The sequence below is a fragment of the Penicillium hispanicum genome (genome assembly GCF_028827665.1).
Source record: "Penicillium hispanicum strain IBT 35686 chromosome Unknown utg000004l_segment0_segment0, whole genome shotgun sequence".
NCBI lineage: Eukaryota > Fungi > Ascomycota > Eurotiomycetes > Eurotiales > Aspergillaceae > Penicillium > Penicillium hispanicum.
In genome coordinates this window covers 3,655,352-3,674,195 of record NW_026623196.1, presented here as the reverse complement: position 1 = coordinate 3,674,195, position 18,844 = coordinate 3,655,352, and the positions used below count along the sequence as shown (strand labels likewise).

General features: G+C 44.0%; 9 protein-coding genes across 9 annotated transcripts; 5 read left to right on the top strand and 4 right to left on the bottom strand.

The window, feature by feature from the left end:
• Positions 1–457: 457 nt before the first annotated feature.
• N7459_005129 (mitochondrial distribution and morphology protein) lies at positions 458–2,660 on the bottom strand (the record flags this gene model as incomplete). Its single annotated transcript, XM_056944313.1, has 3 exons — positions 458–589; positions 655–1,868; positions 1,919–2,660. The coding sequence occupies 3 exons, from the start codon at positions 2,658–2,660 to the stop codon at positions 458–460; spliced, it is 2,088 nt and encodes a 695-aa protein (XP_056801196.1).
• A 210-nt stretch (positions 2,661–2,870) lies between these two features.
• On the top strand, positions 2,871–3,732 carry N7459_005128 (pre-rRNA-processing protein PNO1; the record flags this gene model as incomplete). Its single annotated transcript, XM_056944312.1, has 3 exons — positions 2,871–2,937; positions 2,990–3,624; positions 3,676–3,732. 3 exons carry the CDS (start codon positions 2,871–2,873, stop codon positions 3,730–3,732), a joined length of 759 nt encoding a protein of 252 aa, XP_056801195.1.
• Positions 3,733–3,961: 229 nt separating this feature from the next.
• On the bottom strand, positions 3,962–4,973 carry prs3 (proteasome core particle subunit beta 6; the record flags this gene model as incomplete). The annotated part of the gene is made up of 2 exons (XM_056944311.1): positions 3,962–4,649; positions 4,702–4,973. Coding segments are annotated over 2 exons (960 nt in total), but the record flags the coding sequence as incomplete, so codon positions are not given.
• Positions 4,974–5,146: 173 nt separating this feature from the next.
• N7459_005126 (HCNGP domain-containing protein) lies at positions 5,147–5,998 on the top strand (the record flags this gene model as incomplete). The annotated part of the gene is made up of 3 exons (XM_056944310.1): positions 5,147–5,218; positions 5,281–5,329; positions 5,394–5,998. The coding sequence occupies 3 exons, from the start codon at positions 5,147–5,149 to the stop codon at positions 5,996–5,998; spliced, it is 726 nt and encodes a 241-aa protein (XP_056801193.1).
• A 964-nt stretch (positions 5,999–6,962) lies between these two features.
• On the bottom strand, positions 6,963–7,643 carry N7459_005125 (uncharacterized protein; the record flags this gene model as incomplete). Its single annotated transcript, XM_056944309.1, has 1 exon — positions 6,963–7,643. One exon carries the CDS (start codon positions 7,641–7,643, stop codon positions 6,963–6,965), a length of 681 nt encoding a protein of 226 aa, XP_056801192.1.
• A 478-nt stretch (positions 7,644–8,121) lies between these two features.
• pre4 (proteasome core particle subunit beta 7) lies at positions 8,122–9,023 on the top strand (the record flags this gene model as incomplete). The annotated part of the gene is made up of 3 exons (XM_056944308.1): positions 8,122–8,151; positions 8,205–8,352; positions 8,419–9,023. 3 exons carry the CDS (start codon positions 8,122–8,124, stop codon positions 9,021–9,023), a joined length of 783 nt encoding a protein of 260 aa, XP_056801191.1.
• Positions 9,024–9,193: 170 nt separating this feature from the next.
• N7459_005123 (fumarylacetoacetate hydrolase family protein) lies at positions 9,194–10,218 on the bottom strand (the record flags this gene model as incomplete). Its single annotated transcript, XM_056944307.1, has 3 exons — positions 9,194–9,326; positions 9,400–10,121; positions 10,204–10,218. The coding sequence occupies 3 exons, from the start codon at positions 10,216–10,218 to the stop codon at positions 9,194–9,196; spliced, it is 870 nt and encodes a 289-aa protein (XP_056801190.1).
• Positions 10,212–10,767, top strand: N7459_005122 (succinate dehydrogenase assembly factor 1; the record flags this gene model as incomplete). Its single annotated transcript, XM_056944306.1, has 3 exons — positions 10,212–10,475; positions 10,535–10,566; positions 10,644–10,767. The coding sequence occupies 3 exons, from the start codon at positions 10,212–10,214 to the stop codon at positions 10,765–10,767; spliced, it is 420 nt and encodes a 139-aa protein (XP_056801189.1).
• Positions 10,768–11,505: 738 nt separating this feature from the next.
• Positions 11,506–12,072, top strand: N7459_005121 (Hsp20/alpha crystallin family protein; the record flags this gene model as incomplete). The annotated part of the gene is made up of 1 exon (XM_056944305.1): positions 11,506–12,072. One exon carries the CDS (start codon positions 11,506–11,508, stop codon positions 12,070–12,072), a length of 567 nt encoding a protein of 188 aa, XP_056801188.1.
• Positions 12,073–18,844: the final 6,772 nt, after the last annotated feature.

The following is an 18,844-nucleotide window of genomic DNA, read 5'->3' as shown; positions in this document are numbered from 1 at the left end:
TCAGAGTAGTAAACCCCGAGCGTAGGGTCGGATGACAAGATACCGAACGCGGTACCTGGCCGTATCAAAACGTTGGAAACTTATTCCCAATGGCAACCACCCATATATATAATAAGGTAGGACTACAGAGTATTACAAATTAGACAAAGGCGAAGAGCGACCCGGCGCCCGGCCAGAAAGTAAGACATGCGAAATCCAAAATCACCCAGAGAGATCCATTCAGCGAGACACTTGTCCCAACCTCCTGGGTTGTGCAAGAGTGGGAAATATAGTACATGCAGGGAGAAACAGAGCAGAGAGAAAAGCCTCACCCATAGAAAGAAAGCTGCATCAATGGAATGTCCCCGACTCCTCAAATGCAAATCGTAGTGCTATGATACAGACCAGAACGCCAACCCGATGGTCCATGCCTTGCATGGAGAATGTCCTGGCGAGAGCCCTAGGAAATTGTACAGAATCATGCAATATTGCCCGCCATGCCCATAAAAATGGCCTGGGCGGCTAGTTGAAGAGACCAGAATCCAACTTTCTTGAATCGTCTCTTCCGGGCTTCGTCATCCACAACATCCCGAGCAAAGGCATCGTAGGTCTAGATGACGATTAGCATGCTATCCTAGATGGAAGGTGCAACCAAAATAAATAAAAGACACTTACCGCCGCTGACAGATCGTCCATCAACCCGCTGTCGAAGATGGTCCAGCTACCGTCAAAGTCGCTGGCACGCTTGACCAAGCGGCAATTGACGGGAATGAAGGTGCGCTTTGAATTGATGTAGGCAACGATTGGTCGGATGAGCGCATTATTGATATAAGAAAGATCACGAGTAAAGATCGGGACTGCAGCCCGCACGTTGTTGAGATGGACTCGTAAGTCCATGACCAAGAATCGTTTGTTAGCACCGGATGTAGATTCACCGTCCACTTCGGCCTTCTGCGATGGAGACTCCTGGTATTGATTCGAGGTGACGGTTGCTTCCAGTCGATCGTAGAAATCGGCCATTACTTTTGCAATGCTCTCATCATTCTCAGCCGGGAACATCATGTCAGCCACAATATCCACGGTTCCTTCGTGGATCCATGAGAAGGGCCCCTGAACGCCACGATTCAAATGGTCAATATTGAGGCCATCAACACGGATTCGGTTGTGCTTCTGCCATGGGCTGGGCTTTCCATCTTCCTCCAAACCTTCGTTTAGCCGGCCCCCAGTGAAGCCATGGGTTTGACGTGGGTGGATTGTGAACAATGAATTATCGAAGGATCCCGACATCATGTTTGCGGAGAGGAAGTCGTAGAAAAGCCATTGTTTTCGCAGCTGAGGCAGGTCACAAGAGAATATGCTGACAGAGAATGGTCTGAAATTATCAGGCTGGTAGATGGTCACCAGCACGTCGTGCATTTTGAAAGAATCGATCTCAAAATCGCCAGGATTATGCTCATGTCGGTAAGACTTGGGATCCAAATCATTTTCTGGCCAGTAGACATGCCGGCGGTCGACAACACCCCGTATTCCTTTGACTTCAACATCGCGAAGTGGCCCCTTTCCGTTGAGCCACTTGGTGAATGATAAGGTAACGTTCACGGTCTCTATAGAAACGTCAAACTGTGTGTAGTTCGTGTCCTCCTCCTCGGACGATGGGAGCGAGTCCTCAGATCCGACTTCGCCCTGGGCGGCTGCAGCGGCGGCGGCGGCGGCTGTCTTCGAGGAGCCTTTACTAACATGGCCGGTGCCTTGACCAGGCCGTCTTGACACAAACACATTTTTGAAAGTGATCACCCCGTTTTTCCATTTGGGCACAATGGCAGATTCGAAGACAACTTTGACCCCGGACGACTTGGTGAGATAATTGCCCACCCATCCGGCCAGAGTTTCTGTTACTTTTTAGCAATCGTTCGTAGGAGCTAACTTGGCAGGCACATACCCTGTGCAAAGACTGTGTTGATGGCAAGAATCAATAGCGAGAAGAAAGTAGTAGTTCCAACAACTACCCATACGACATGACCCAGGAGAACCCATGAGAACAATGCTGTTATCTCGTCTAAATTGAAGGGCCGCACGCTTCTTATGGAAAACCACTTGAAGCGCACCTTAAGGCGTGACCAGAATCCGGTTGCTGCTGCTAAAAGCTCCTCTTTGGTGGGCCGATGTAGGTGAGGCATATGTGGTAGACGATCCATCAAGTGGCGATTAGAGAATGTTGGCTGGCGCGGTTCTTGAGATGGTTTCGTGGAGGGAGAACTCTGTGACGAGTTTTTATCAGGTTTATGACTATCTCGGGACGGATCATCATCCTGAGAGGATGGAGGGTCATCGGAACGACCGTTGTCACGTTTGCTGTCGTTTGGCGTATGGAGAGCTCGCCTCCAGATACATTGAGCTGCTATCTTCTTCGAGGGAACAATGCAAGCCGCGTTCGTTTCAGCTGCCAGAGAGCTGGGAGAGGCACCGAGAACTAGGAATCCCCCCGAGGCAAGGCGCCTAGTGAGATTAGTGGATTTACTCGACGGTGTTGACAACCGCCGGTGGTTGACGAAAACCGAGTGGAAGCACTTCCTCGAGGCAGCGTCTGAGGCGGAAAAGCCATTTGCTCGTATGCGGCCGAGAAATGGATTGGCTGATTCCCATAAGTGGGCATACAGCCGGCGTCCGAGATTGGCGGACATTTTTTGCCTTCACATCCTGCGTGTGTCGAACACGGTGATGCTTGGGAACCGAGCTCGGAGATTGGCACAATATTGGGGGGCATGAAATCATTTGTTGTTTGTCCGGTTTGCACCGAAAAATCCACCCGTCGCCCACACTTCTTTTTCCGCGCCCGCCACTGATAAATTCTGCGATAACGGCTTCATTTTTTTGCTCTGCACACAAGCGCCATGCCTGCCCCGACAGCCCTTCGCCAGCCAGTGGAAGCCACTGCGCTTCAACCTACCCAGATTCCAGGTGAGCGAATGTTTCGAAGGGTGCGCTGCCTTCCCCCGCTAACCATAGATAGACCAGGACGATGAGGTCTTGATCGACGCTCAGGCTGAGCCAGACACCTCCACCCCCGTGGCGGACTCGACAGAAGATAACGAAATGCGCATCGACGAAGAGGGTCGCCCTGTATTCACACCTGCCAAGGATGCCAGCACCGCATACCGCATCGAGACTCGAAAGGTCCCCGTTCCGCCGCACCGCATGTCCCCTCTTAAAGCGAACTGGACCAAGATCTGTCCTCCCATTGTCGAGCATCTCAAGCTACAAGTACGAATGAATGTCAAGAGCCGCGCTGTGGAGCTCCGAACCTCCAAATTCACCAACGATGTGGGCGCGCTACAGAAGGGTGCGGACTTTGTCAAGGCCTTCACTCTCGGTTTTGATATCGATGATGCGATCGCTCTTCTTCGACTGGATGATCTGTACATCGAAACTTTCGAGATCAAGGACGTGAAGACGCTCAATGGTGAACATCTCGGTCGTGCGATTGGGCGTATTGCGGGCAAGGATGGGAAGACCAAGTTCGCAATCGAGAACGCTAGTCGGACACGAGTCGTGCTCGCAGACCAGAAGATTCACATTCTTGGTGGCTTCAAGAACATTCACATCGCACGAGAGGCAATCGTGAGCCTGATCTTGGGTAGCCCTCCGGTACGTACTTATCCCCAGCGTTCGACTGGACTTTCTTCTAATATCTAGCAGGGCAAGGTCTATGGCAACCTCCGAACGGTTGCCTCACGCATGAAGGAACGGTTCTAATTCTGATGAATCTCGTCAATATTTTTTGTTTATCGGCATGGTACCGGCGTTCAGGATCATTGAAATCTAGGGTTTTTTTTTAAGATACTATATCCCGTGATGACCTCAAGATAGCAAGCAATCTTGACCAAAATCTTATGTGACTTTTAAAACAAAGTGAACAGTTGGATTGAAGAAGGCTTCCAATTTCTCACATTAAGAAGATTTATCGTAAACCTCGACCAACTCTCTAATCCTTCTTCAATGGGTGATACACTTCCTCGATTCCATCCTTGGTAATAATCATGACTTGGAGGTTATCACCGACCTCGATATGCCGCTCCACTGCACTTGTGAAAGCATCCCGCACCAGCGCCTTGACTGTGTCCTGGGGCAGAGGCTCAGCCTTCTTCGGCTCGAGCGCATGTCCTTCGCCACTTCCGGGAATGTATTGGTTCTTGGAGTTGACCTGATTGTCCAGGAAAGGCATGATCAGACTCGCAGCTGCACCCGCCGCTCGGCATTGCTCTCGCTCGTATGAGCCCACAGGGTCGTAGCTGTACAGAGCTCCCTTGCCCTCCTCGTCCAAACCGGCCAAAATGGCGGTTACATAGTAGGGGAAAAATCGTTTCTGGTAAAGGATCGTGGACAGGCGTTGCGCACAGGCCGAGACCGACATGGGCTTGCCATGCTGGTACCTGTACATCTTCACCACGGAATCCAGACGTTCTTTGAGGGCGTTGCCGTCGGCTGCAAAACCCACTACCGAGAGCACAATCTGAGCTCCCTCGCCAGTCTCATCATCACCACCAATCTTGAAGACCTTGGGAACCATGCGAGAGTTGATATTGTATCCTGATGTGGAACGGGTATCGCCAGCAAGGATCGCGAAATCGGAACCTGTGATGCCCAGTGTCGAGCCACCGTTGTCGGTATACCTAGACATTTAATTAGCTAAGGCTTTCAAGCCCTCATGAGGCGAATTCATACGGGTAGAACCCATGCTGTCTGACGGGGGCAGCTGTTGGCTCGGAGAAGGAGTATCCGATGTTCTGGCCGCGAGCCGAGTGATCCATGAGCGACGTCATCATGGAAGAACGGCTGCTCGAGAATGTGTGTTCGTGAGAAGAAGTTGAGATGAAGGAAGGGCGAGGGTGAAAAGATAGTGGAAAGTGTCGAGGGTTGTTCGTTGGGGGTAGCAATGAAGAGGTCCGATGTCTGACGCGATGCTGTAGCTGCCTTTGCTTATGTAACAGCCCAGCTCTCGGGGCCCGGTTTCATGGTTGCGTCTTTACTTCACAACTCGGCAAATCCTCAATTCCCTATTCCACTTTGGACTTCGCAGGGCTCTCAATATTGCGAACACCTCCCCAAGTTTTGACGCCTGGGGTGGTCACTTAGACCGCGGCCCGTACCAAGCCCCAAGATCCCCAGAATGCTCGGTCTCGGCAACTACGACAGCAGCAGCGAGGACGAGGTGGAGGTCAAGCCCTCCCCAGTTCCGCAGGTATGAATTATCGGCTGCAGATATTACCTGCACTAGTTCCGCTCACATGGTGTTTCTTTCAGCCTGCAAAAAAGCCACCCGTCGCAGTTTCGCAAGCCAACCAAACTAAAGGTACTTTCTACTCCGTGCTACCATTACTCTAGGATTGATCGGTCCCTAAAATACCCCTCTTCAGCTCAGGTACCTGTCAAACACTCACAAGGCCAACCACCTTCAATCATTCCTCCCAGTCAAGCCCCGAGTGGCCCTGTCCTAGGTCCCGCGTCCATTGAGAGAACCCAATCGCCAGAAGGACTCTCAGCCGGTGGACGCTCTTCCCCCTTCTCGATGTCACGAGCGTTGGTGCAAGATCTCACCCTTCCACCTGTTCCCAATCTCGATATTCCGCCGTCGCCCCCTGGGTCTCCTGATCCGGCCGCCAATGCGAAGTTCGAACACTTCCTCGCCCTCAAGAAGCAAGGTGTACACTTTAATGCGAAATTAGCCACTTCATCCTCGCTCAAAAATCCTAGCTTGTTGATGAAAATGATGGAGCACGCGGGGATCGATGAGCAATCTCAGTACGATACGTCCTTACCGGCAGAGTTGTGGAGTACGTCCAGTCTACCCAGTTGGGGCTTCAAGGAGGAGCTCCTCAGGAGCCAACAAGAGACTCGACAAAAAACAGAAGATAAAAAGACGGCTGGCCAAAGGTCTGCCATTGAATTCGTCGCTGGCTCCCCTGCAAATCCCAGTCGTTCTGCATTTGGATCAGAATCGAAAAAGAAAGTTAATGCATGAACAATGTCGATGGATGTTGTCCAGCATCAGACCTTCAACAGCAAGCCCGGGCTCATGAACTTCTGGGGAAAATGAAAATAACCAAAAAGCATTGGAATTGGACCGAGATACCCAGCCATGAATTTTGTCCACCAAAGATCTCGTCACTCTTATCGCCATAGATGAGGACGAGATCAACTCCCATAACACGACGTGTGTGTTTCACAAACTCGCACAATCCAAACGCAGTTATCGTGCAGGCCTTCTATGACATATCGGCACTCTCCCCTCCACACCTCACTTCGGTCGTCGTCAGAGATGTTAACAGATATATTTAGCTGCGCATGTACCTACATGAGTAGCTTCATGGTGAGAAGTAGGGCAAAGGGTGTTGACCACTTTTGCTTAGTGTACACCTACCTTATGGATTCCTTGGGATTCCTCTAGCATCAAATCAAAATACATATTGTGAGCGAGACGGAAATCACTCAGACTCCTTGGTCACTCCCCCCCCCGGGGTTAAACAATATCCTGATCAATGGAGGGGGGGTATAGTTACCCCTCGCTAGTCCTCGAAGTGGCGTATCTCAGCCTTTGAGGCAGCTCAAAAATGACGTACGTTGGTGGTTTTCGAATTCAGTGGGCGCAACAAAACCCATCGTTTTGATACATACCAAAAAAAACCCATTTTGGTCAGTCGGAATTGAGGTTTGTTCCGAGCTGCCCAACCCTCAGCCAGAAGCGAACACCCAGATGAGGTCGGACAAAATCACTCAGTGCACCCAACAAGCGAGGTTTGAGAATAATACGGTCGACGGGGCACTTGGTATTCCCAATGGCAGTTGCCATCGAGCGTTGTTTGCCTTATCAAACCCGATATATAGGGTTCTAAGGAATTTTCCTGATTACTGCATGGATATTCTCATTTTCACCATGTTCGATGCCCTTATATATGTCATGAGCGAGATGGGAATGCGCCAACTCATTAACCTCCTGCGCCGCCACCCGCTGCGGCAGAACGGTTCTCGCGACGTTTTCTCGCCTCATATAGACCCAAATATGAAAGCAAGATCACCATATCGAAATTCTCCCCATACCCCCCCGCCTTGATCTGTAATTTCCCACATTTATGGAAGGACTTCCCAGAGGTGAAGACGGCAACGACTTCCTCAGTGCATTCATCAACAAGCTTGAAATTATTCGGACTCCATCTCGGTTTTGAGTCGTTGATGCCCACATGGCGAGTTCGTTTCCAAAGAAAAGAACGCCTTTCACCCTGCGACTCGCTTTGCTGGTTGGGCACAGTCACCTCGAAGCGATACTTCGAATTTAACTTAGACTCTTTGGTCATATCCTCCCACTTGGTGTTTAGTTCATCATCCGGATCCCCGAGAGCCAACTTGAAGTCGCGGGCAAAGCTGACGAACTTGCAGGCCGCCACCACGGGGGCGTGGGCACTAGTTCCTCGATGCAGAGTGAGGTCGGGCTTATGGCGGGTAAAAGAAGACACTTCGCCGTAGAACAGAATCTGGTCGGCTGCTGATTTGACCTCATAGTTCCGATGGAAAGGCTTCTTGTAGATGTTGTATAGGCGTGACGGGGTATGTTCGTCCAGCTCGGGATGGACTGATACAATTGACCCGGCCCGGGACGAGGCGGAAGACATATTGAAGATTTTAGATGTGAAAAATTGTCCGCGGAAATGATTGGGGGGCCTTGTGATTGTATTTATATCTACGAGTACCGCGGTCGAACGATCATCGGCGGAGGCTGAGCATCGACGCCGATCTACCAATGAGAGGAGCGTCCATACCCCCTGACTTCCCATGAGTGGGCACAGAGGAAGCGAATACGGTGGTATCCAGAGAGGCAGCAAATGCTGGACTAGGTAGTCGTGCAAAAAGAATTGATGTAGAAGACATCGATGGATACTGTCGATTCTGAGTAATAATGATTTCGGCTCCCGCCAGTTCACGTGAATCCCTAGCGCGCGCGTAAAATACATGCTGAGTCAGCCGGAGCTCCGTCAGCTCGACTGCCTAAGCTCCGCGCATCGTCATCGCTCAATCCCTACACAGTTGCCCTTTCTTTTCCTATTTTCCGTACCTCTGAACCCGATCAAGCCCTACGATACTTGATTCATAATGGACCACTTTCCGGGAACTTGGGGCCGGGTGAGTGTCGCCAACGACCCGGGACCTCGCTTTGCTGCTAACACGACCTACAGCCCAGGGACGACGTCTACGGAGCTTACAACCCCTCATATCTTCAGACCACTGGCCCGAAGGCACACACTTCCTCCCCAGCGGTCACTGGAACCTCAGTGATTGGCGTGAAGTTTAATGGCGGTGTCGCTCTGGCGACCGACAACCTAGGTACACACCACGACGCCTTCACCTCGCTCGCAGAACTGGCCACTAACCTGTCTCGTTGGTAACCAGCATCTTACGGATCTCTGGCGCGCTTTACCGATGTCAAGCGTCTGCGTGTCTTTGGCGACAAGGCCGTGGTCGGCTTCGGCGGAGATGTCTCCGACATGCAATACATCGACCGTCTACTCGAATCCATCGATATTAGGGAGAACTACTCGGCCCACGGAAACATGCTCAATGCCAAGAACCTGCACACCTACCTCTCCAAGGTCTTCTATAAGCGGCGCTCGGAGTTCAACCCACTGTGGAATCACGTCCTCGTCGCAGGCTTCGACGGGGAGGGCAAGCCGTTCCTCAGTTCGGCCGATCTGCTCGGCACAACGTTCTCTGCTCCGCATCTTGCCACTGGATTCGGTGCCCACTTGGCAGTTCCAATTCTGCGACGTCTGTTCCCCGAAGAGAGGCCGATCGAGGAGGTCAGTCGGGAGGAGGCGGTGGAGGCCCTGAAGGCTTGCTTGAAGGTTCTCTTCTACCGAGATGCACGCAGTCTCGACAAATACTCGATAGCGGTGATTAGCAAGGAGGGCATCGACTTGAAGGAGAACGAGCAGATTGAGGGTCAGAGCTGGGCTTTTGCTGAAAGGATCAAGGGATATGGAGCTCAGACTAACTAAACTCGCGTGATATTTTGGATTGTTGCTCCCCCTCCCCTTTAGTTTCTACACGAGAGCCCAATGGAAATTGAAAGGAAAACACCACCTTGATGATGGAATTGAATGTGCATGTTCACGATATCAGAGTTATTTACGAACCTCCGCTAGATCTACTGCTAGATACTGTCACCTCACAGTTTGGCGGCAGGCTTGTCAAAGACCACTCGGTTGACGCAAGAGCCGACACCCTCTAGTGATACTTCGACCTTGTCCCCATCCTTTAGCCACAAGTTAGGCTTGCGGCCCATACCCACGCCTTGGGGTCTTTTGAGTTCGAATCAGTACAAATAAGCTCAGGGTGATCAAATCAAGCAAAGCCAAATCAGACTGTACTTACGTTCCAGTGAAGATGAGATCTCCCGGGAGGAGGGTTGTCCCTTGAGATAGGAAGGCGATGGTCTTGGCCACACTGAAGATCATATCTTTGGTGGACGAAGACTGGACAGACTTTCCATTCAATGTAGTCGAGATATGAAGGGCATTCGGGTCGGCAATCACTTTGGACGAGACGATACCGGGTCCCCATGGCGCCCAGCCGTCGAAGCCCTTACCCAGTCCCCACTGGCCACCACCGCGCTTGATCTGCCAGTCGCGATGCGAGACATCATTTCCTACGGCGTATCCCAGGACATAGTCCAAGGCCTGGCTTTCAGACACATTCTTGGCCTCCTTCCCGATGACGATGACTAGTTCACACTCGTAGTCCAGTCCTTCGCTCTCCTGGGCAAGCTGAGAGACAGGAATGTCATCGGTGGGACCAGCGATCGAAGTCACTGGCTTGAAGAACAGCACTGGGTATGTGGGGATGGGCAGGTTGGACTCCTTTGCGTGCTGCTCGTAGTTCAAGCCTAAGCAGCGAACGGTCCCGATATCCTTACGGGCCAGCGGCGAAAGAAGCAAGCGCACATCGGCAATTTGGTCAGTGAGGTGGTGTTGACCAAAGATGTCGCCCTGGATGACTTTGGCCTGGGTGGCTCTGGCGATATCGGTCACGCCAGCTGGGAGCAGTGCGTCACCGTAATAGATATGGCCATCCTTGGCCAGGAAGCGAATAAGACGCTTGGTCCGGTCAGCATGCGATGACAGTAATACGCTGGGAGCTCTGCATGCTCGAAACAACTCATAAATGATCTCTACTCACAGTAAATGATGCCATGGTCAACAGGTGGAATAGGGGAAGATGAGGGCGACCTGACCCCGACACAAGATATGGCGTTCATTATTCGGCCGGGAAAGACGATCGCGCCGGCGGGAAACGGAGCTCGCGCTTCTCCAGTCTCGCCCGGGCCCAATGATCAGCACGCATTCTTCATCAACTCCCAGCTTCGCATCATGGTTCGGCTCTCCGGCCTCCAGCGGGAAGTCTTGTCGCTCTACCGCCAGTGCCTGCGGGAAATCCGCAAGAAGCCAGCGGTGGGTCGGCCCATCCCATCCTTGCGACGTCGCTGATTTTTTCGAATCTGGTTGTTTAGGAATCAAGAGGCAACTTTAAGAGCTACGCACGGTATGTTCTCGCGAGCTAACCGTCTCTTTTCCCGCTTCCCCCCAGGATCGGTGCACCTCCGACTGACACGGGCGCAGGGCGGAATTCCAGAAGCACCTCTCGGTGAATAAGAAGGACTTTGGCGCCATCGAATATCTCCTACGCAAAGGCCATCGACAGCTGGAGATGTATACTTCCCCGGCCATCCGCAATATAGGATGAGTGGGCGCAGGCCTTGAATGGGAGCGCGTCCTTGAACTACCCCTTGCCCGTAAGTTTGTCATGGCCTTCTACCTCTCTCGTCTGTGAGGAGCCTTCTGATACCTGGAAGAAGCCCATTTTCTGTCCGTGAGGTCTCTCGATTACACTGAGATCATCCACGTACTCGGTCGGGGCAGAAAGCGTGCTGAACGAGCGTGTACGATATCTGAAGAGCCGAAACAACCTGGGAGCCGGGCTCTCCAAAACTCTGTATATATACGATTTGAAAGCATTGGAACTAGTAGAATTGAGTGGCTATCAAGTTGACAAGTCGATTTCATCCGCAAGAATACTCTCTCCTGGCCAAAATCCCCGGGTATCCAAGATTGAGTGCTTTCAAAGTGTACGAGGCGGGCGCCATCCCCGACGTCAACCTCGGAAGGCTGCGGTGATGATTATTCATACATATCGCGTGATTTGCAAGTTGCTCAGCACTTTGCCTGCTTAGAATATCATCTCGAACGTTCAAGGTATCGCCAGATTCGCAAGGTGCTGACCATTGTCCGTATAGATGGTTGGCGAAGCTGGTCGAAGACGCCACCGCGTTCTGGATGCTTCTGTCCAATCGCCCGCCTTCAACTATATAACGACTGGTCAAGCATGCCCTGAAACAACATCATTCATCTCAACTCCAACTCTCCCATCCTCCATTTGTCGAGCACCTCAATCCACCAGATTCCATCACTTCCACTCTCCATCATGGCCTTCCTGTCGTGCAGCTCCGATCTCGCGCCGCTCTTCCGGCTTCTGGACGAGTCCCACTCGCGCCCCACGCCCGTTCGCACTCGCACCCGCACCTTTTCCCCAGCTTTCGATGTGCGCGAGTTGAACAACGGCTACTACCTGGACGGGGAGCTCCCCGGGGTGGACCAGAGCAACATCGACATTGAATTCAGCGACTCACACACCCTGGTCGTCAAGGGCCGCACCGAGCGCGACTACAAGAACGAATCCAGTGGCGCAGCGCCAGCGCGGTCGCGCCAGCCAACCGTCGAGGACGAGGACGAGGACGAGTCAGACTCCAACTCCACCGATACCGACACCGTCCACTCCACTGCGACCCCCACACAGTCAAGCTCCGGCTCGCAGTCTCCATCATTCCGGTACTGGGTCTCGGAGCGGTCGATCGGCGAGTTCCAGCGCACCTTTACCTTCCCAGGGCGCGTCGACCAGGATGCCGTGCGCGCCAGCCTGAAGAATGGCATCCTGTCCATCTTCGTCCCTAAGGAGGCGGCTCCGAAGACCAAGAAGATCCGCATCCACTAAGGATCGACACTCGATGCGCTGACGATTTATCACGACTGCCCATCTTGCATTGCCTTCATATCTGTATTGCATGGACTTTGGCGCGAGGGATTCTGGCTTGCTTTTCTTCCGATGTGAACTCTGTACCCTTAGGTTAGATGACTCGAAGTGAATCAATAATTTTCAACATGATGTCTTCTCCATTTCAGAGAATGCAATTCGTAGAACCAGCATGGTTGACATGGCAGTGTCGTTCTCGTCTTTTGCGTGTCCTGGCAGCCTTGTTAACTTGCCCCTTGCTGTCCGGGTTTCAGTCGATTGCTAAATTGCTGATTGTGGAGGTTGGTACCAAGCTCAATAATAATGAAGACCGTTGGGAATCCTTTCGGGTGGGCGCAGTTGCGAGAAACTGACTCGTTGCGTAGGCAAGGCGGACTCCCGATTTTCCAATCTCCGACTCTGAACCTCTACCTGTCAGGGGGTTCAGGTCTCAAGCCTCCGGGCTGGCTGTTGGACTTCATATACCCAGAAGTGTTGCCAATACACAATGTCTCGAATCGCGTCGTCTCCATGGAGGAGGCTGGGCCTACTCTCCAGACAACGGTGCCGAACGTATATGGTACGAAGTGAAGGCGTAGAGAAGTGTAATTGATTAAGTAAGTAGCGGACGGCTACGTGATAATGACTATTAGGGATCACCTGATCTAGCTCCGTAACAGGTGCCCGCTTGGAAAAATGACGCCGTCCTCGGTGTCTCACTCGACGCAGAAAACGCTCCCTGAGCGGAAAAAACTGCGTCTCCTCCTCTCTTCCTGTCCTGTCCCTTAGATATTATCCTCGTCCTCGATATCGTCGGCGCCATTAAGTGTATATCGACGTTTCTTATATATTGGCTTGAGTAGGACCTTAGTATGCTTTGTAGCTGCTATAGCGGCTATAGTGTAAGTGGTATTGGAGCTGTGGAAGAGGGTCTTTAGAATAGGGCTATTAGCCGCGGCTATATTGGTATTATTAATGGCTTATATGATTGTAAGCAATTTGTCCTTTATACTTTAGGGAAGTGCGTCTGTGATAGGATAGATCTAGCGTAGGATATTGTTAAGGCAGAGTGTGTTTTATATATATAATAAATTACTATTAGTGATTATGTCTATAATATTGTCTATCTGGGATAGAGTATGTGTTAGGTGATAATAGACTTTTATAATCTCCTTTTTAATAAGATTTAATATAATTCTTGTGGTAAAAGCGTCCTATAACACTATAGAAGTAAGCTATACTATATAGGAGAGTGCGATTCTAATATAGATAGCTGATTAGTAGGATAGTTTAAAGGAGAGTTTGTATAGTAGATCTTTAGTACTCTAAACTAGCTTACTAATATTGCTGATTAGGTTCTTAATATAAATAGTTTTTTAGTGTATATCTGACTTTAAGTCTAATATAGGGGCTAGGGTTCTATATATTTCTGAGTAGGTTACTGATATTAAGGTATATCTAGCTAAAGTATAGTTTTAGTGGTAAGTATACTAATACTGAGATTTTTATATAGGGGTACCTTAGTTAATAGCTTTTATATATATATAAAAGGTTTTTACTGTGTAAGGTCTGTTATAATTAGTAGTGTGATAAGGTATAAGGTCTATATTTAGGATATATTTATTTAAGTTATCTAGATTAGTATCTTTAAAAGCGAAAGGATATATAAGCTAGTTTTATTGTGATATAGTGTATTTATTAGGGGCTATAATAATTTAGTAGATGTGCTTTAGGTTAAAGACGAAGTTAATATTAATGTTTTAGAACTTTATAATGTTAAGAATTTTTAAAGGCCTATATCTCTTATTAGGTAAAGAGTAGCTATCTAGTTATAGGACTATAGTATTATATAGGTTTATAGCTAGTGCTATTATTATACTGATAGTGAAACTTTTATAAATATTAGGGATATTATTATTTTATATATTATATTAGACCTTTTTATAGAATATCTATTTAGTAGCTTTAGTGTAGTTGCTAATAAGGGTGTAGGTATCTTTATAGAGTAGGAACTAGTAGATACTATAGTATTTAAGGATAACTGTAGGGTTAATAGGGTAATATAAGATATATATATCTTTATATATTGTAAAGTCTGTGGGGAAAAGGGCTACTTAGTTATATATAGATATATAGATTATAGCTTAGAATATTATATGGTCTGTAAGTCTTATATATTTTATAGGTAGGTATATTACCTTTTTTTTTAAATCTTAGAAGATATTATATATAATATTGATATTAAAAACCTTTTAGTTAGTATAACTCTTAGTGTTAAGGTGTCTAGGCTTTAACTTATTTAGTAAAGGGCTATTACTATTGTTTAGTCTCTATATAATAATATCTAGGGTATCTTATACTAGATATTTCTTGTAGTAGCTCTTCTATACTATAATTATTAGCTTAATATTGGTAAGGTTAGCTTTAGAGATATTTTTAGAGCCTAAGTTAGATATAGATATTATAATATAATAGTGAAATAGAATAATAAGATAGAGGAAAGCTTAGGTGATAAGGTAAAAGTGTAAAGGATATAAGTGATATAAGGAAGCTAAAGATAGAGATAGTGATATAAATAATAAAAAAAAATAAAAAGGTGATAGTAAAAGTGGATATAGATAGGAAGATAATATAGATAGAAAAATAAGGATGATATAGATAGAAAGATAAAGATATAGGTTAAAAGGAGGAGGTAGAAGTGGAAAAGATATAAAGTAAGAGATATATAAATATATAAGGATATAGGTAAATAGATGTGATATATACTACTACTGCTAAATAGCTTTAAATTCTGTTATTTTCTCTTTTATATTAATTATATTTCTTTTATATACCTATTTATTATATTTTAGGCCTAGATATACTTAGTAAACGAGATATTAGGTAATTAGTGTATATACTAGTTTATATTAATATATATATTTATTAAAGATAACTTTTATATTAAATCTATCTATATTTTTAGGGAAGTATTTATTAAATATTAGGATAGTGTTAGGATTAGCTATATCTAGGTCTTAGGTATATATATTATCTAGGGCTAGCTCTAGATACTCTATAGAGATGATTAGATATATGTTTTATAATAATAGTAGGTTAAATCTGTATATAAGGTAGTCTATATATTCTAAGACTTTAAAGTGGCCTATATACTGTTGACCTAGTTTTTTTGATAGTGTTATATTTATAGGAATATTATAGGCTTTCTATAGGTATAAGTAAATATAGTTACCTATAGTAAAGTGTGTAAGATAGTATTACTAGTTATATAGTCTTTTTATTTAGGCTGTAGCGTAGTTTAGGTACTTTATAGCGTCTTACTGTATATTAAGGTTAGGTTTATAGATAAATATATTTTTAAATAACGTTTATAGTATATATAGATTAATACTAAATATAAGTTAATATAGTATATATCCTATAATAGTGCTAATAGAGCTATTAAGTAATATCTATAGTATAAGGAGACTATAATACTATTTCTGTGATAGGTATATAGCTATTTAGTGATATAGTTAAATCTTAGCTATCTAGTTTATATACTCTGATTGCCTATTAGCTTATATATAATATATAGTGGTGTAAAGAAGAGTGATATATAGTGCTATAAAGATACTAGTCTATAGGCTATATATAAATTTTAGGTTATAATCTGATATCTATACTATAGGGATGTTTTAATTATTTGTCTATAGGATAGTAAGGATAGTAATTGCCTACTGTTTATTTATTTAGTTAGATTTACCTAGAATATAGCTAATCCTTTTTGTGAATTTATATATAAGAAAGGCTATTATATTGTAGTTGCTAGGAGGGAGGCTAGTAATAAAATTGATAGTAATAGTGTAGAAAGGGATTATAGGAGATAATATAGGTTTAAGTGATCTATATAGTTGATATCTGTGTGTGGAGTTATATAGATATTCTAGGTAGTTTATAATATAATCTTTTAGGTATTGCTAACCTCTGTGTACTATAAGACTTATAAGTTTTTGCTATAAGTATTTAAATCCTTGATATCTTTAGTTATTATATACTATCTGAAAGATATTATTAGCTATATCTGAAGGGATATATAGCTATTAATCTTTATTAATGTGTTTAGAGTATAGGAGGTCTTTGTTAAGGATATAGGGGTATTTTAGTAGAACTAGGTCTATATCTATATATATATATATTGTAATTTTATAAGGATTATCTGCTAGTGTGGGTCTTTTATATATCTATTTATAAGGTAGGTATAGAATTTATTGCTTATTTATACTATTAAAGTGAGGAATATATAGGTTTTATTGGTATCTATAGGGGTAGTGAATCTGTTTAGGTCTATAAACTGTATTTATATATTAATATATAGTGCGTCTAGGTTATTATTATACTAGGCTGTGGTAGGGTTAATTAAGGGTAGTTTAGAGAGAGTATCTATGATATAATTAGAGATGTCTGAGTGATAAAAGACCTTTATATGAAACTGCTAGATATATTAAGTGCTATATATAAGATATAGGTCTATCCTTTTGGGGGATGCTGAAGTAAGGGATATAGAGAGGGTGATTGTGGATATATAATCTATATAGATGATAGGTGTGATTCCCTTAGGAGTAGTTTTAATTATATAATGTAGCTTTTATATAGCCTATATAATATAGGAAAATTCTAGCTTTATAGCCTAATATTTCTTCTTTATAGGTATAAATAACTAATTTAGGAATATAATTGGTTAAACTATTATAGATATAGGGGGATATAATAGGATATTATATTTATAGTCCTCTTTTATATAAAAGACTATAATACTATAACTACCCTTTTTTGAGGTATTAATATCTATATAGAGACGATAGTTATAGTTTTAGTGAGTAAGTTATTGGGGTTTATAGAAGGCCTTCTAGATCTTATTAAATACTATAAGTTCCTATATAGTTAGTGTGTATAGGTATATTTTTAGGGACTATTATAGGTAAGGGCGTTCTAAGAGAGGGCTGCTTTTTAGGAGTTTAATTTTGTATAGGTATAGTAGTTTAGCTTTAGCTATATAGTGTGGGATATACTAGTGTAGTGTGCTTATTATACTGAGGTATATTTTAAGATAATATAAGGTGTAAGGGAATTGTAGATCTGTGATTGCTTTAAGCTTTTCTTTTAGGGTATATATTCTAAGGGCGTTAATATATTAACTAAGTAAACTAATATAGGGGAAGCTAATATATATTTTAGTTGGCTTAAGGGTGATATTATACTTCTATAGATATATAAAGAGCTAATATAGGTAATAAATATACTTATTAAGGGTGTTATCTACTATAAAGATATTATCTAGGTATATATAATACTATTTAATAAAGTCCTTTAAGATTAGGTTTATTTAATATTATATATAAATAATACTATTATAAAAGTCTATAATAGTGATATAGAAAATTTTCTACCTTTGGTGCGTTATAACTGCTATTTATTAATAATGATTAAGGTGTAAATACTATTAATAGAAGAACTTTACTGTATCTATAATTGTGATAAAATCTTTCCTTTATACTATATTAAGGATATTGTTAAAGGTTAGGATTAGGTAAAAGTTATAGACTATAAGCTTATTAAGTCTGTGAATATCTATAATGATATAGCCTTTTTTAGTGCTGTTTACTATATACTATACTATAAAGATTAGGTATACTAATAGGTAGAAGTTCTCTATAAATAATATCTTCTTTTATTTATATAGGCTGTTGAATATTTTGTTAATAATAGTATAATTATATAGGCTAAGTGGGTATATTTTTGCTTTCTGCTGCTTTGATTCCTATCTGTTAATTATTAGGATAGTTATTTATTGATCTAATAGGATATCTATAGTTTTAGGGGTGTTTTATATATTATAGGCGTTGATAATATTTGTGAGCTTTATGATGATGTTAGGGGTGTTATAGATAGTGATTCTGTTTAGTAAGACTATTTTTATCTGTGTATAGTATAGTGGCTTTAGCCTTTGTATTTCTGATTTAGGATTAGATTTGGCTAAGTTTGCTGTGTTAGGAGATATTTAGTAGGCCTGTGGAAAATCTGCTTTATAGAGGGTATTTATATATATATATCTGTTGATAATGTGTGGGTTAGGGGAGTTATTTTTGGCCTAGACCTAGGTAAAATTGGCGTTAATAAGATATGAATATATTGACACTATAGGATGCTATTTTTTAAAGATAAAATCCTAATCTATAGGGAGTGTAGTATTAATATAAATTGGTACTTAGATATATAATTATAGGGGTATAATGATATAAGTATCTGTGTAGATAGGGTAAGATTGTAGGTGATAAGGTTTTATATATATTATAATAGGGAATTTAAGATTTATATATAATGTAATTTGAGTGGTGTGTAGCTTAAAATTAAGGTAGAAACCTTTGTGAGCTATAATGTCTATACTGAGTAGGAGGCTAGCCTTTAAATTGTTTATAATATATACTTTAATAGGGACCTTTATAGTATTATTTTGACCTTAGAAGTATAGATTAATAATAATATACTTTGAAGATATATAATATAAACTGATTTTTTTTACTGGGATAGGTTAATTAAGTTTATACTGTTTTATATATAGTAAGTCTGTGAGTTTTATATTAATTAGTGTTATTGAATAGCTAGAGTCTAGATAGATGACTGTAATCTTAGATTGTGATTGTAGATTAATAATAGTAGATGTGTATCTCTATATTTTATATGCTTTACCTAGGTATGCTGATATCTTTTGGTT